Source organism: Cervus elaphus, chromosome 11 (assembly GCF_910594005.1).
Source record: "Cervus elaphus chromosome 11, mCerEla1.1, whole genome shotgun sequence".
Lineage (NCBI taxonomy): Eukaryota > Metazoa > Chordata > Mammalia > Artiodactyla > Cervidae > Cervus > Cervus elaphus.
The window spans coordinates 5,866,908-5,882,083 of NC_057825.1; the positions used below are offsets into that span (position 1 = coordinate 5,866,908).

The 15,176-nt window shown below is 59.1% G+C and overlaps 2 protein-coding genes across 3 annotated transcripts in view; one reads left to right on the forward strand and one right to left on the reverse strand.

Moving 5' to 3' along the window:
• The first annotated feature begins 1,969 nt into the window (after positions 1 to 1,969).
• On the forward strand, positions 1,970 to 4,479 carry LOC122702510 (pyroglutamylated RFamide peptide). The gene is made up of 2 exons (XM_043916114.1): positions 1,970 to 2,120; positions 4,075 to 4,479. The coding sequence occupies exon 2, from the start codon at positions 4,075 to 4,077 to the stop codon at positions 4,477 to 4,479; it is 405 nt and encodes a 134-aa protein (XP_043772049.1). The 5' UTR covers positions 1,970 to 2,120.
• A 5,466-nt stretch (positions 4,480 to 9,945) lies between these two features.
• The window catches only part of ABL1 (ABL proto-oncogene 1, non-receptor tyrosine kinase), a 137,320-nt gene continuing 132,089 nt past the window's right edge, over positions 9,946 to 15,176 (reverse strand). For both annotated transcript variants that reach the window (XM_043916577.1, XM_043916578.1), the window contains exon 11: positions 9,946 to 13,642. In XM_043916577.1, coding sequence (XP_043772512.1) covers positions 11,934 to 13,642 — 1,709 coding nt within the window. In that variant the 3' untranslated portion in view covers positions 9,946 to 11,933. The remainder of the gene's footprint in view (positions 13,643 to 15,176) is intronic.

Genomic DNA, 15,176 nt, shown 5'->3' on the forward strand with positions numbered 1-15,176 from the left:
GCGGCAGGCTGCGCTCCATCGTCAACCAGCACCCAGTGTCACGGCCGGCCAGCACTCACCGGGGACAGCGCACCTCCCAGCTCACAGGTGCACACTCACACACGTGTGCTCACGTGCACACGCGCACACACCTGCCTCTGCCTCTGCTCCAGTTGGCACATGGCGTGCCCTCTGCCTGCGCCCGCCTGCAAAGCCCTCGCCCTCATCAAGCAGGCCGAGCACACCCCTCCGAGGGGCCCGGAGGCAGCCCGCACCGCCTGCCTGCTCTTGACCTCGTTCCTGCCACAGACGGGGCTGGAGACAGGAGCGCCAGGACACGGCTCTGAGTTCGGCGCCTCTGTCCCCCGACCCCATCACCATGAGGGGAGTAAAGACTCTAGACCCTTCCTCAGGTTGCTGGGCGTGGGGAAGGCCGTCTGTTCCCATGTGGGGTGATTCCCACCCCTCTCCTTAGCACGTCAGTGGCGCAGTGGTAAAGAACCCACTAGCAATGCAGGAGACACGGGAGACGCGGGTTTGATCCCTGGGTTGGGAAGATTCCCTGCAGAAGGAAATGGCAACCCACTCATCTTCTTGCCTGGAGAATCCCATGCAGAGGAGCCTGGTGGGCTGCAAAGAGTCAGACACAACGGAAGCGACCGAACACTCATGCACACCAGCACCTCACAGGCAAAGGTGATACAGGTCAGCTGGGTGAGGGCCCTGGAGCCGCAATCCGCTGGGCTCAGTCCTCAGCCCGGCCTGAATAGCCGCCCCAGACAACCGCCGGGCGGCCACAGCCTCGCCGCCTGGCGCACTCTGGAAAATCTAGGCCGGGCGAGACACAGAGGCTGGGACTGTGCTGGGCACCTCCTGCTGGTCTCCCCGGAAACTGACGGTGGACGGTGGAGGGGGAGGGACGGGGAGGGACGCTCCTGGGTCTCTGGGCTGCTGGACAGGCCAGCGGGGAGCCCACAGGAGAGCACGTCCCTGGGCTGGGCGCCGGCCATGCCCCTTTGGCTGGTGCCTTGAGGAACATGCTGCCCAAAGGGCCCTGCACCCTGGCTTAGCCCGCAGCCCACCCCCTCCCCGCCCCGTGCCCAGAGCAGGCCCCAGAGATCACACATGGGCGGAGGGGCGCACCGGACTTTGCGGTGAATAGTCGCGGGGTGAGTGCCCTGACGTGTGAGCGAGATGCCGAGGGGCCAGAGTGGCTCCCGCAGGGACCCGTGTGCCCACGGCGCACCCCCTCCAGCCCTGCACCCCGCTGTGGGGAAGCGGTGCAGGTGAGCACACGTGAAGGCCCCCACCCGGGCCTCCGAGCTCACGGGGGAAACTCCCAGGGAGTGAGCGGCTGGGGAGTGACAAACGCCGTGCCCTCCACGACCGTGACTTTCACCCAGGCCTCGATGAGCCACACACTGGGCTCACAGCCTCGTCTCCACGAGCCGGGCAGTGGGGCCTGGTGGGCCTGAGCTTCCCTGCAAAAAGGCACACCTCCAGTGTTTTAGGGGGTGTGGACTTGAGAGAGGGGCTGGTCTCGCCCCCCTGCACGCCCTCTCCCGCTGCCCAGCTCAGCCTCCTGGCACTGATGCCCCTCGTAAGGCTCCAGAGCAGGTGACCTGTGGCACTGAACACAGCGCCTCGCCTCGCCCATGTGACAGGCCGGGCGGGCTCCAAGCCGTCTGACCTCCTGAGTCCCCCAGGGGCAGAGGTGCTGACCCGGCAAGCAGACCCAACAAAGGCAGGACCATTAGGGTTCCTCCAGGCCGGGCGGGACCCCAGGGCCAAGCCTGTGACTCACACTGAACGAGGCGCCCCGGCTCCTCCAAGCAAGGCCGCCTTTGCGCAAAGGGCAGCCCCATCTGGCCTCTCATCAGACCACATCCTGTTTGTGTTGGGTCTTTTATCAGCACAGTCTGCACAGTTCCATCCTTCACCACCAGGTCCCCAATGGAATCCCAGGGTCAGGAATGCACAGCAATCAGGAGCGCTCAGGGCACGGGCCCCCGGGGTGGGGTGGGGGGCCTATATAAAGCAGGGAGCGCCCAGGAGCTGCACCTCCCAGACGGGAACCCAGAGCAGCTCTGCCCAGCCTGGCCCGGGTCCAGCCGCCCAAGCGGGAGCAGACCCGCAGCACCGTGAGTACGGCCGCTCCATCCCCAGCAGGAATCGCACTCAGGCCTCCTTGCAGGTCGGGAGCTGGGCACTCGGCGCTAGGAACCCTGGGGACCCACAGGCTGGGAAGGCCCCGAGGGTGGAGACCCACACCTCATCTTGCCGCCTAGAGCAGGCAGAGATTGACCACAGGTGCCCTCCGGGGCTCGGCCCTGGGCCTCCCTCTGTCTTCTCCTGCCAAGTCCTGGATGTTAGGGCCTGAGCCCCAACTTGTGCTGGGGCCCAGGTTTCGGTGCGGAGTGTCCCAAGCTCCCACTGGATTCCTGAAGGGGTCCACGGTCCCCCCAAAGGGAAGGAGAGAAGGCGCTGCCCGCCCCCCTTTTGAGACCCAGAGGCCATTTCCAGGTAGACTCATCTACCAGCTGGAGTCCCACCTTTATCTCAAAGCTGTCTGCCTCGCTTCCTGCGGGGACGACACCTCTTGAGAAAAGCCCCCACCCCACCCAGACGCTGATGGAGAGGCTTCTCCGAGGCGGGTAAGAGGAGGGCTGGATTTGGGAAGAGGAGGGGGGACATGCTTTGTTTTTTTTTTTTAAGCTTTTGGGCTGAGTACACTTTGAAATGTCTTCAAGGGAGACATTTCTGGAAAGACCTCTGGGAGGCCTGGGCTGTCTTCTCCAGAACCCACTCCCTGTATTCCAGCCTCAGCTCTCCTCCTCGGAGGACCAGCCAGCTCCCACTCACCGTGGTCGTTACCGAAGAGGCTTCCTTTGTGAGGGAACGAGCAATTACTGCCAAGGCAGGGGCACTGGGGGGAAGCTCTATTTCTGTCTCGCATCCCCCACGGACCGCCGTGCATGGAGTAGAGGGGCGATTCCCGTGTCTAGCCCAATTAGACCCGGGCTTGCATCCTAGCTTTGTCACTTACAGAACTGAGACCTTGGGCCCGTCACCTGTTTGGGAGTCCTGCCTCCTCTGTAAAAGGGAATAAGGGAGGCCCTCAAGGACAGCATCAGTTGGGGAAGGTTAAATTGGCCCACAGTCCAAGAAGCCCCCTGGCCATTAGAATCGGGAACCCTAGGGCCTCTACTTTCTAGCTGTGGGGCCTGGGCACAGTCTCTTAGCCTTTGTGACAGTTATCTTGCCTGAAAAAAATAAATGGGACTAACAGGGCTTCAGGTTAGGTTTACTGTGAAGATAAAATACAACTGTGCAGGCAAAGGTTTACCTAGCAGCCAGGTTACACAGTTGGAGGAGGAAACAGAAACCCACTCCAGTATTCTTGCCTGGAGAAGTCCATGGACAGAGGAGCCTGGCGGGCTACACAGTCCGTGGGGTCGCAAAGAGTCGGACACGACTGAGCGACTATCACTGTCACTCAGGTACACAGTTAGTGCTCAGTGGGGACTGGCGAGCGCTCCTCTCTGGGAGGACGTCTGAGTTAGGCTGGGCGTCAGATCTGCTTCCTGCTTTCGGGAGCGACTGGCTTCCAGGTCACAGAGACATGAGCAGAGCATCCCCACTAAACAGCTTAACCAGACCCATTTATTATCGAGTTGAAAATGAAGAGGGGTAGATGCTATTAACTCTACCCCATGGCTCTGAGATGATATGGCCCAGGAGTCAATAATTATAATAAGGGAAGAATGAGCCCAAATTTGCTCAGCTCTCCCGGGGCCGCCTATAAGCCATCCCAGCGGCAGCGGTATTAGTGTGCTAAGCTGCCAAGGCCGTCAAAAGATTGCAGGAGAGGGAGAACCAGCCTAATTGGCGCAGCTGGCTCCTGAACCTGCTAAGAAAATAAAGGCCGGGTCCCCCAACGTGGTGACACTTCCTCACGCTGCTTGCAGGCTGGGCTCAACTGAGCCGCCAGCTCACGCCTTTGATGGCGGCCTGGGAACCTGGGAAGCATGCAGACAGCTGTGCGTGGCCCTGGGGTGCAGCGTGTAACCCCCTCCTCTCTCTCCTCTGGACCAGATGCGGAGCCCTTACTCCCTGCCCTACCTCCTGTTCCTGCCCCTGGGTGCCTGCTTCCCGGTGCTGGACACAGAGGAGCCCGTGGACGCCGTGGGGGGCACCGGACGTGAAATGAGTTGGACGGACCCAGCGGGGGGACACCCCTTCTCGGGGGGCCTCCCTGGGTGGCCGAGAGCCCCACACCCACGCGCCCTGCTCGTCACGGCCAAGGAGCTGTGGGCGGCGGGCAGGGCGCGTGCCGGCCTCAAGCTGCGTCTCAGGAGGCAGGACAACGGCAGCGAGGCCACCGGCCTCCTCCTGGGGGAAGCCGAGAAGGCGGGGGGCCTGTTGGGGACCCTGGCTGAGGAGCTCAATGGCTACAGCAGGAAGAAAGGGGGCTTCAGCTTCCGCTTTGGCCGGGGGTGAAGGGGCCAGTGCGTCCTGGGAAGGGCCCCTCTCCACCCGACCCCATCCCTGCCATTTCCATGCGCTTCTCCTATGGCCTCAAAGACCAAGACACTGAGAAGGTGTGAAATATTCTTATAAAGAGTGACAATAGGAATAATAATAGCAGTAGGATTGGTTAGGTGGGTGCTTACTTTTGATTTCCAACTTTGCTGAAGCAAAAAACCCTGGATGGTATCAAAAAGGAGCTCAAAAAACCAGAAAAGCAAGGGAACAAGAAACACCATGCCTGGCACCACCCCCGGCAGACTGCTGTATTTCAGCCCCCTCCTCTGGGGGCCTGGAGCCAAGGATGCCCTCGGACCACGAATCTGAACAGGCAGAGCTGGTTGTGCTGGCTCTGGCTTAAAGGTAGGTGGCCTGAGTGATTCCGTGGGATAACCGAAGTTTTGACAGTCTCCGCCAGGACGTCAGGGGTTGACATCAGAAGTGTGACTGTGAGTGAGCACATTCCGCTGGGTACAGAGTGTGGTTCTGAAAGTTAACAATGGTGAGGAAAAAAAAAAAAAATCTTGTTCTCCATCCCATTAAGACAACATCCCTCTGGCAAGCAAACCTTGCTGCGGTGTTACGATGCCACTCGGAACCCGCTGCCCAGCCCTTCTGACAACCGTCCTCATCGGTGGTACAGCGTTTGCCAGGCCGAGAAGGCTCCTGGGAGGTGAATGAGGAAGGAATACGTGTTTGTTGTTTTTTCTGCAGCAAGGTTGAGTGTCTAATGTTCAGAATGTGAATGTATTGTTGTCTTTTGAAATAAAAGTTGTAGCGACTGCAAACTGTGACGGGAAGCCCGCCTGACTCTTGCCTGCAGGTCCTCTGTGCCCTGGGAACTTCGCTTCCCGAGTTGCGAGTTGCCTTTACTTTGGGGAGATGGAAATCGTGTTGCCTGTACCCCACACACCTCTCCCGGCATCCCCTTAATTGGCAGTTGGTGAAATACCCGTGGTCAGAGGTACAGGGAAAGACACACGGGGTGGTGCATTTCTTCTCTTGCGCTAGACAGCTCTTGCCCTGGTTTTCTCCAAGCGAAGTGAATTCTGAAAGCAACTGCTCTGCCCCGAGGGAAGCCCGCGCTGGGCAGCCCTGGGGCGAGGCGGAGCATCTCCTTCAAATGCAGCTCTGGTGAGTCCTGCGTCCAGACCCTAGTCAGCTCCGGCAGCCTGATGATCCTCACTCCGCGGCTGGCTGCAACTGCCGGGACCAGAGCCTGTATCGATGTTGCCATGGCAACACCACCCCTCCTCCCTTGTGAGCCGAGGCTTGCCCCTGTTCACAATTGAATAATTCCCCATTGAGCTGTCACAATTAATTGGTAGATTCTTATTAGCCTTTTTAGAACCACACTGGGCCTGGGCCCAGCTTGGCACCTCAGAGCATTTCACAGTGTTTTTCCCGTTCTATTAGAGACTTAGGTTCCCCGGTAGCAGCTCTCAATCCTCGACAGCCTGGAAAGTCACTTCATTAAGGGGTGACAGATCTGAGCCACAAAAAGAGGCGGGCTGACTGGGGAGCAGAAATGAGATGGTGGGGTGGGACAGGGACGCGGGAGTCAGAGCTTTGCCTTATGCTGAAGCAAGCTGCTCGGAGCACGTGTCCTGGCCTCAGGGCCGTGGTGATGGGGGCCAGCAGTGACGCGGAGTCTGGGAGGCACCTTGTTCCCTTTGGCCTCTGCCACTGGCGAGGGAGGGAGGAGCCGGGAGGCCTCCTGCTAATGTGACAGGTTGATGGGGGAGGGTGGTCTTTGTGGGTGAAAGAGGCGAACACTCGGCCCTGAAGCCACGGAGGGAAAGCTCATGAAACCAGTCAAGGACAGCCCCGCTGCAGAGGCCATACAACACGGGGTGGCCAGAGGAGGCAGGCGGGGTCGTGGCCTGGGCTCTCACCCCGGCACGTGCTAACTTCCACTCTGATACGGGGGAGGCGAGGCAGCATCCTGGAGTAAGTACTCCAGCCTGTAGCTCATTTACACACACAAAGAAGCCAGAGAATGTGCTCGAGACCCACCAGGGGAAACACAGCAGACCAAGGGCAGAGGGACGCCCTGCAGCAAGGTCCCCTGGCCCATGCGCTTGGGCCAGCTTCTGCTCTCAGGACGAAAGGAGGCACCCCCGCAGTCACGAATGGTGAGAGCTGAGAACCTGGAGGTCACCGAGCCAGGGAAGACACTCCCGCACGTGTTTATGCACGCTGCGGGTATGCACCGGCTGGCTTTTAATTTAGTAGGATTAAGTTAACCTCGATGGAGAAATCCAAGATAAAGGGGGGAGGGGGAGAGGGAGGGCCTTCAAACAGTGGATAACCTGTCATTAGGCTTTCATCATTAAACAGAAATCAACAACAAAGCTGTCCTCTCCAGTTGCTTGTACATTCGAGTTCAATAAACCTGAAAATCAGAACAATCAAACTGCTACGGGCGTTGATCTGTTAAATCCACTCCCACTGCGTTTGGCTAACCTTCCTCTTTAACCTCCCCACACCTCTCGACCCCCCGGCTCTGTAAAGGTTTGGGGGTTTCTCATGCCATCCCCACACAGCCCTCCCTCCTTGGTGGAGATGACTCCCCAGATTAGTGAAGGTGAGGCTCTTCGGAAAACGTCTGCTCTTTGGAAGCAGGGCAGTTACGCTCCCCCGGCGGCCTGGCCGGCTCCACCTGCTGTGGCCGTGCTGTCCTCCGGCCCAGGCACCTGGGAGCCGACGCATTCGCTCGTGCTATGCATTCAAGACACATAAAAAAACGCTCCATCTTGGTGTGCAGATCTCCAGGTATTTAGCTCTTAAAATGGACGGGGAATATTTGCCGGTATTTTCTTGCATTTTTGAAATATTAATAAAAATGTCCAAGAAAAAAAAGAGGTTGGGGGTGGGGGCAATAGCAGACCATCAGGCAGCAGCTGTAGTAAGTGAGGTGTCAACTCACCCAAACAGTGCCCCGGGGCCAAAGATGCTGCAAGGCACACACCAGGGGAGACCCAGACCCAGGCAGGGGCTTTCACCGTCCAGGCAGGCAGCCGGGGCCCTGGCCCGAGATGGGGGGCGACCACGGAGGAGGGCTGGCACCGAAGACAGGGGACACCATGGCTGGGCAGTCTTGTCCCACCTAACGTCTTCTGTATGAAGACTACAGGTCGACATGGGCCCCCCAGAGCGCTCAGCTGAGGAGTGCCGTCTATAAAACACCCCTGACGCCGACAAGGGCTGGGCGAGCTGTAGTTCTCACTTCCCCTCTTTCACGATGGAGCGGGGGAGGCAAGCCTGGCCCTGCAGCCCCGATCGCTGCGGATCGTGCTGTGGCCACCTGGACTGCCAACAGATGAGTCCGGGACAGTAGGCATTAAGCGGGCACATGCTGTGTGACCTCGGGCTAGCTATCGCACATCTCTGAACCCGGCTTTCTCACCCATGAAATGAAGACGGTCACAGAACCTCCCTCGTTAATTCTGAAAAAGGTGTGAGGGTTTTCCATGGTGATGCGGAGTGCATCCGTAGAGTAGCTAAAAGCACTCCCCTGTGAGCTGTAATTCTAAAAAAAATGTTCATTGCAACCTCACACACATCTGGAATGCACCCCAATTCTAAGCATGGTTGGATGAGTTTCCAGCCAGTGACGCACCCATTAGCCGGCACCACCCAGGCTACGCACCCCGCGTCGCCCGCCCTTCTGACCTCTTCCACCCGACCATGTGCCTGTTTAAGTGTTGCCGCGCTGGGTCTGACGGCCGCCCGGTACCGTGTACCGTGGAGTGGGGAGTCTGTCCCCTCCCACTCCCGGTGCCCCGCCACATTCCACAGCGTAAATACACCACCCATACCTATTCCGTTCCCCTCTTGATGACTGATTTCAGTCTAGGGAATCTCAAAGGTTTTAAAATTTTTGAGGCTGGAGGCTTATACATTTCGAGGTAACCATGTCAACAGCAGCTGCCCGCCTTCCGGGGCCTGGCCCTTGGGTGCCCACTCCTTGGTTCTGGAGCTCAAAGGCATGACTCGGACCTTTGACCACTGTTGTGGTGTGCGCACAGACATGTCTTCCTGGGGCTAGATCCAGTCCCCACTAGGTTCTCAAGGGGTTCTGTGACCTAAGAGGTTCAGGACCACTGACCTAGAATGGCGAGACCCAAGTAAGCTTCTTCAGCTCGCCTGACATTCGTCGAAGATGCTCACTTTGGAGAAGAGCCTTCTAAGACCCGTCTCACGCCACTACGGCTGCCAGAGTGACTGGCATGTACACGAGGCCTTGTCCTGGTCTCACCACGTGGGAGCCGTGACTGGACGAGCTCTCTGTGGGCGCTGGGAAGACGAGACAGCCCACCCCGTCTGCGGGGCTGCCGTGAGGAGTCCGGGACCCATGCAGCCTGACCCAGGGGAAGCAGCCATCAGCGGGGACTTGTCACTGCAATCCCACGTCCTCTTTCAGACTGAGAGCTGTCCCTCAAAGGGAGAGTCTGCTCCCCGTGGAAAAGCCCCCGACTCAGGAGCTCTGGTGTCCAGTGACGGCTCTGCCACTGACCCACCCTGCGGCCTGGGCCTGTTTCTGCCTCCGTGAGACGAGGAGAGCTGTTCCCCGGTCCCGCCTGGGGCCACGCCACTCGAGCACACACCGCAGGTCCCACCGACTCCGTCCCGGGCTGGTGTTTCTACCGCCCCTGCCATGGAGTGGCACAGCTCGCTGCCCAGGTCTCTCAGAGAGAGGCTCCACTGGACCGTGTCTTCACTGGGCTCTGGTGGACGGGACATGCGTCCTGTGACAGGCCTGCTGGCTTAATAAGTATCATTAGCAGGGGCAGCTACTCACTTCCCCGACATCCACTTTCCGAGCTGTCAGCTGGTGTCAAATGGAGATTGAGGACGTGTCAGCACCCCCTCGGGAGGTCCCCATGGGAGAGGCTGCACCGAGGCCCTGGCCGGTGGCTCCATCCCCTCACAGGCCAGCACACCCTGCTCTTCTTCGTCCACCGAGAAGTCAGACGCCCGGAGCGCTGAACACAAGTGAACAGAGGGCACTTTGGGGACTGATGACAGTGGCCGGAAGTGAGTTCAGATGCAAAGAGGAAAAAAAAAGCCCTTGGGGAGGGCCAAACGCTTTTGGGCCAGAGAGGAATCCGGGACGTGAGCTCCTCCCCCCCTTCCAGGGACGGGCGTCACCGCTGACGGTGGCCCTCCTTCCCCACGCCAGACGGCTGCGGCCCGTGTGGGAGCATGGCCCGTTCTCGGGGCTGCCGAAGAGCCAGGGTGCTTGCGGGTGCAGAGGGGCCTGACGCGAGGGCTGGCTGGTGACACGGCTGGCACGGGGTCCTGCGTGTTCTCTCCTGTCATGTGAGACCCGACACTGCGTGGCCTCCAGCTGCTTCGGGAAATCCTAGCTCCCTCCCAGCCCACGCGCGCGCCAGGGCTCTGAGGATGACAGGGAAGAATTACAGACCACAGTAATTCGCCCAAGGTCTGGTGTTGTAAACATTTATTTAAAAAATACTACGGAGGAGAGACGTGGATTCAAAAAAACACAGAGTCATATACAGAAAACAAAATATACTGGACCAAAAAAAAAAAAAGACACCATAGGCATTCCAGAAGGGAGGACAGTGGAAAACTATTTACACATCATTTATAAAAGAGCGAGTCTACAAAAGAGTGTAATACCAAAGTATAAATGCAAAATATAGTGGCACATCGTGTGAACGGGGAGAGACAAGTACCTCATAGAAACGGGCAGTGGAGGGGACCTGGTGGGCGTCGCTCCGCTTCGTCTGCAAGGCCACTGGCGGTGTTCGGGCACCCTCCCCCTCGGTCTGCGTGGCACAGCAGCCCGGGGGGCAAAGAGGTGAGGCGCTGTGAAAACAGCATAAAACGACCCAGAGGAAACCACCTCTATCAGAGAAATAAAAGACAAACTCAGGTGATTAGTGTAAAAACGGGGTCCGTGTGAGGTCATGGGCACGGGGCGGCCTGGGGAGCAGGTGGGAGGCGGTCTCCTCCTGGTTTCTCCAAGGGTTCTCCTGAGCAAGGCCCAGGCAAGTGCCGGCCCACTCTTCAGTAGCTGTTCTAGGTCAAGGTCAAGGGCACGTGGGTTCCTGCCCCTCCCCCCGAACCTAGTCCTGGGCAGCCCGGGGAGATGACGCTGAGGACTCCTCTCTGAGACACTTCCTGGGGTTTCCTCTGATTCTCTTCATCCCTGATGACTCCCACCAGAACGTTAGGTTAAGTGTTGCTGTGGTAACTAAATAAGCTATGTGCCCGTCGGGGCGCGGCCCACGCTGGACCGGGCTTCGGTGCCCTAATCCTTTCCCTCCTGCGGGCGTGCTGGGCGCCCAATGGCGGCTCCTTCTCTGTGGGGAGGCAGCTGTGCTGAAGGCAGTTTGGAAATGCTTCAAGAACTCTGGAAAGCTGAAGACTGGCTTGTCACCAGGGAAAGAGCCCTGCAAGAATCTATTTTGCCTTCACGATGGAATGGAAAGAGATCAACCGGGAGTGAAGACCAAGCGCCTTGTCAGGGCCCCTGGGAATTCGGAAGGAAGGTAACTGCGCTCACTGCTGACCTGCCCAGGCCCTGCTCTGGACCATCCTGGGCCCAGCTGCACCCCCAAGCTTGCCACCCACTCCAGCCTCTGGGGCCCCCGTGTGCTCCCCTGTGACCCTGCTACCCTCCAGACTCAAGCTTTCTATCCAGGATGAGCAGTGCACGTCACGGGAGAGTGGGCGATGGGGCCCTGAGGACCTGGAGAGGATGATGAGGAAGCTACCCCCATCGAAGACTCCTCGGCTTCCCCCGGGCCCGGGACCCAGAGGCTGGCTGGTGGCAGCACCCTGGCCTGTCTCAGCCCCCAGTCAGGAGCCATCCTTCATGAGGAGACGGTGTGGGTGGGGGGAGTGGGGCGGGGTGACCCCTGGGCTGCACTTCCCGGGATGTGGCTCTGGACACGTGTCCTCAGCAGGTGGCCCGAGTGAGCCAAGTGTACACTCGCTGCCTGGGGTGAGTGGAGGGGACAGTCCCCAAGCCCTGCTGACTCAGCTCCCATTCAGGGTGCTCCTTCCTCGGAACAAAGGGGGCGAAGGCAGAGCCAGTGGAGGTCCTCCAGGGATGAAGATGTAAAGGAAGCGCTCATCGACCTTCCCGCCTGGCCCCGAGGGCTCAGTTTTGAAGCCCCACGTGCGGGGAGAAGGCTGCCGTGCCCACTGCAGTCCACAGAGCGGGAACTCCACAGACAGAACTCGGATGAGGCTCCGGGGGCCAGGCGGAGAGGGGAGGCGAGCGCAGGAGGACGGCGGGCAGGACAAAGGCAGTGGCGCCGTGCTCCACGGCGGCCTCCTTTCTGCCTGGCACAGAGCTCTGGGCCAAGCTCCCCACGCGCCGGTCCTGCTGGCTGACCACCTGCCGTCTCAGGCATGCACGGGGAGCCCTCGGGCGCTGCTGGCTCCTGCTACCTCTGCACGATGTCACTGATCTCCTTCACGGAACTGAGGAGTTTGCTGAAGTCCTGAGTGGCTGCTGGGCCACCCCCTGCTGTCGCTGGGCAGATCTGCAGCTCCCGGAGGTTGTTCTCCAGTTTGTTGATGGCCTCGCGGAAGGCGAATTTATTCCTCATTTGCTGGATGGAGTCCACATAGCTCACGCAGAACGTGTAGAGGTTTTTGCCGGCTTCGAGCACGGCGCTGTGGCTGGCCATCTGCTCAGAGTTCTTAGAGATGGCCAGGCACAGCGCCTCAGTGCCATCCAGCACCATGCCCTTGGTGATGGCGCCACTGGCGAGCCGCTCAGGAGGCTGCCGGGTTTTCCGAAGAGACACGCGCGTTGATATGAGCGGGATGAAGGCGGTGGAGGATGGTGGGTCCCCTGCCAGGGCAGAGGGTGCTGATGGTAAGGGGGCGGGGGCGGGGCTGGTCGGGGTCCCTGCCGGCTTGGTGGATGCTGGTGGCTTTGGCATGGACGGGAGCGTGGGCTTCTTGGCACCCTCTCCCAGTTGGCCGGGCTTGGTGGTGTCGCTGTTCACGGCGTCCGCAGCCAGAGCCGCGGGTTTCCCCTTCCCCCCGGTGCCTGCCTCCCCGGCCGCTTCCTGGCTCGGGCTCTGTGAGGACTTCCCGGCTTTGCCAGCGGAGGTGGGTGGCGGGGGCGGCGGGGCAGGTTTGAGCTTGGACAGCTTCCCCTTGTCTCTTCCTGGGGACTCGGACGCGGGCTTGTGCCTCCTCCCCCGGGGCTCCTCTGTGGTGGTGGCCTTGTTGGGCCCTCCGGAGGCTCCTGGCCCAGCCCGGCTGGTGGAAGATGCCAGCTCGGTGGGCACCCCCGCGGCACTGGGCCTGCCGGCCTCCTCCTTGTGGGGAGGGCTGGAGGGAGGCGCAGCCGCACCCTGCCTCCGGAGGGGTTTCGGCGTTAGGCTGGGCGGGCTGGAGCCTGGGCTGGCCTCGGCCGCGTCCTTGAAGACCTCATCGGCAGCCTCCTCAGTCTTCTTCACCAGCCGGGGCGGTGGGGTGACTGTGCCTCTGGTCACCTGGTCAGACCTGTTCTCACTTGCCCGCTTCCGAGGCAGGGCCGGCTTCTCGCTTTTGTGGCCTCCGAAGGTGGACGAGTCGAACTGCCTGCCAGTGGACTGCAGGTCCCGAGGCAGGGTCACCGACCGCCACTCTGTGTCCTTGGTGCCGTGGGGCACGCAGGAGGCCGAGCAGGACCTCAGGAAGCGCTTGCTGGCGCCGCCGCCGCCCTCCTCTTCACTGGCGGCCAGCCGGCTGCTGGTCAGCGTGCTGGACTTCTTCCACAGGTGGGGCGACCGGAAGCCCGCACCCCCAGACTCCCGGAAGGCCCCGTTGGGGACCCCAGACCCACCACTGGGCTTTGGGGACTTGGCTGACTCCGCTGCGTCTGGGGGTGCTGGCACCAGCGCCCCATTGCTGATTTCCCGGCCTTCCTCCTCGCTGGCCGCTTTCCGCTCGGGCGGGCCATCCATCTCCCGGAAGGAGCTGCTGCGTTTGGGAGGGGTTGGGGCGGTTTTCTTCTTCTTCTTGATCAAGGCGCTGAACAGGTTGGTCTTCTTGTCCTTGGGAAGCAGGCGCTCATCCTCATTGAGGCCTCCATCTGGAGGACCCCGCTCTTTTCGAGGGAGCAGTGGAGATACAGCGGGCTCGTGGTCCAGAGGATCTGAAACACACAGGGAAGAGTTGAACGAGTCCAGGCCAGAAGTGACGAGTGGGGAGCCTCGCCTGGGCCGGCTGGCCTGTCCTCACAGAGCGGCCTCGAATCTGGGCTCTGCCAGGCCTGTGTGTGTGGTCAGGCAGCCCGACCCTGGCGAGCGACTTGTCTCTGCTCACCCTCGGCTTCCTCATTGATAAAATGGAGGACAATAGAGCTACCCGGAGTGCTGCAGTGAGAATGGAATGGACGTGGGGCATTTATCACAGCTCTTGGCACGAAATTCCTCTGTAGCTATTGTCACTGTATGTTGGTATTGTTATTATCGGGCAGAGCTAAGGTCTCTCTCCTTGAAGACAGCAGAACAAAAAGCTGGGGCACCTGAGCCCAACCCCCCACACCTGTTAAAGCAGCAGAGGCCCCTGCACACCGCCATCTAGAGGGTACAGGCCACATGAGGCCGAGCACAGGGTTAGGAGCTGACCTCTCTGACCAGGTGGCCACTCGTGGCTCCCAAGAGGCCGGACAGGAGGGAAGGGGCCGCGTACCACAGGGTGCAGTGACAATGGGCTATTATGCTCGGGGAGCTAGAAGGGTGACCTTTTAAAACTTTTAAATGGGCATTCTTTAAATATGAATAACAGCGCCTAAGAAATCTTTCTGGCGTTGTCAAGCTCCCCGCGAGTGAGTGACAGAGCTCTTCCTCTGAGGGCGGCGGCAGCACAGTGGCCGTCAACACCTGGGACGCTGAGGGACTGGGCATCTGTCAGAACAGCAGGCGGCACATAGGACTCCCGGATCTGGGGAAGTCGAGGCCCTCCCCAAACCTCAGCCCCGTTGGAGGAAGGCAAAGAGAGTGAATTTCTAATGAATTATGCACAGCTCTGTTTCAGGGGCTGAAGAGCTAATTGACACTCTTGGCGCGCCGTGAGATTACATATCAGAATACCTCTCAGATGAATACTGATGGGGGGTAAATGAACATGATGGCTTATCACTGGCCTTTTAATAAGCCGCAAGTTCTCAGAGCGGCCCCTCCTCCTCACCGCTGTTCCACTTCCTGACGTCAGGACGACTAACAAGAGGATGGAGGGGCCGGGTTCTAAATAGTTTACATGCTGTCGAAGCAGGGTAAGCAAAACAGTCCAGGGAGTGTGCAAAGAAAGCAGGATAATTTATCTCTGATGTAAACCTTTTAAGTGTATATTTTTGCTATATTTCATAGTAAATATATTTGTGCAGCAGTACATATACAATACCTATGTATAGAAGCTACACAGTCAACTTTTAAAATATGGGTACATGATGAAAGAATAGCAAGGACAGATAAGAAACACTTCCTAAGTGATCAATGCGAAGAAATAGAGGAAAACAATAGAATGGGAAAAACTAGAGATCTCTTCAAGAAAATTAAGAGATACCAAGGGAACATTTCATGCAAAGATGGGCTCAATAAAGGACAGAAATGGTATGGACCTAAAAGAAGTAGAAGATGTTAAGAAGAGGTGGCAAGAATACACAGAACTATACAAAAAAGATCTTA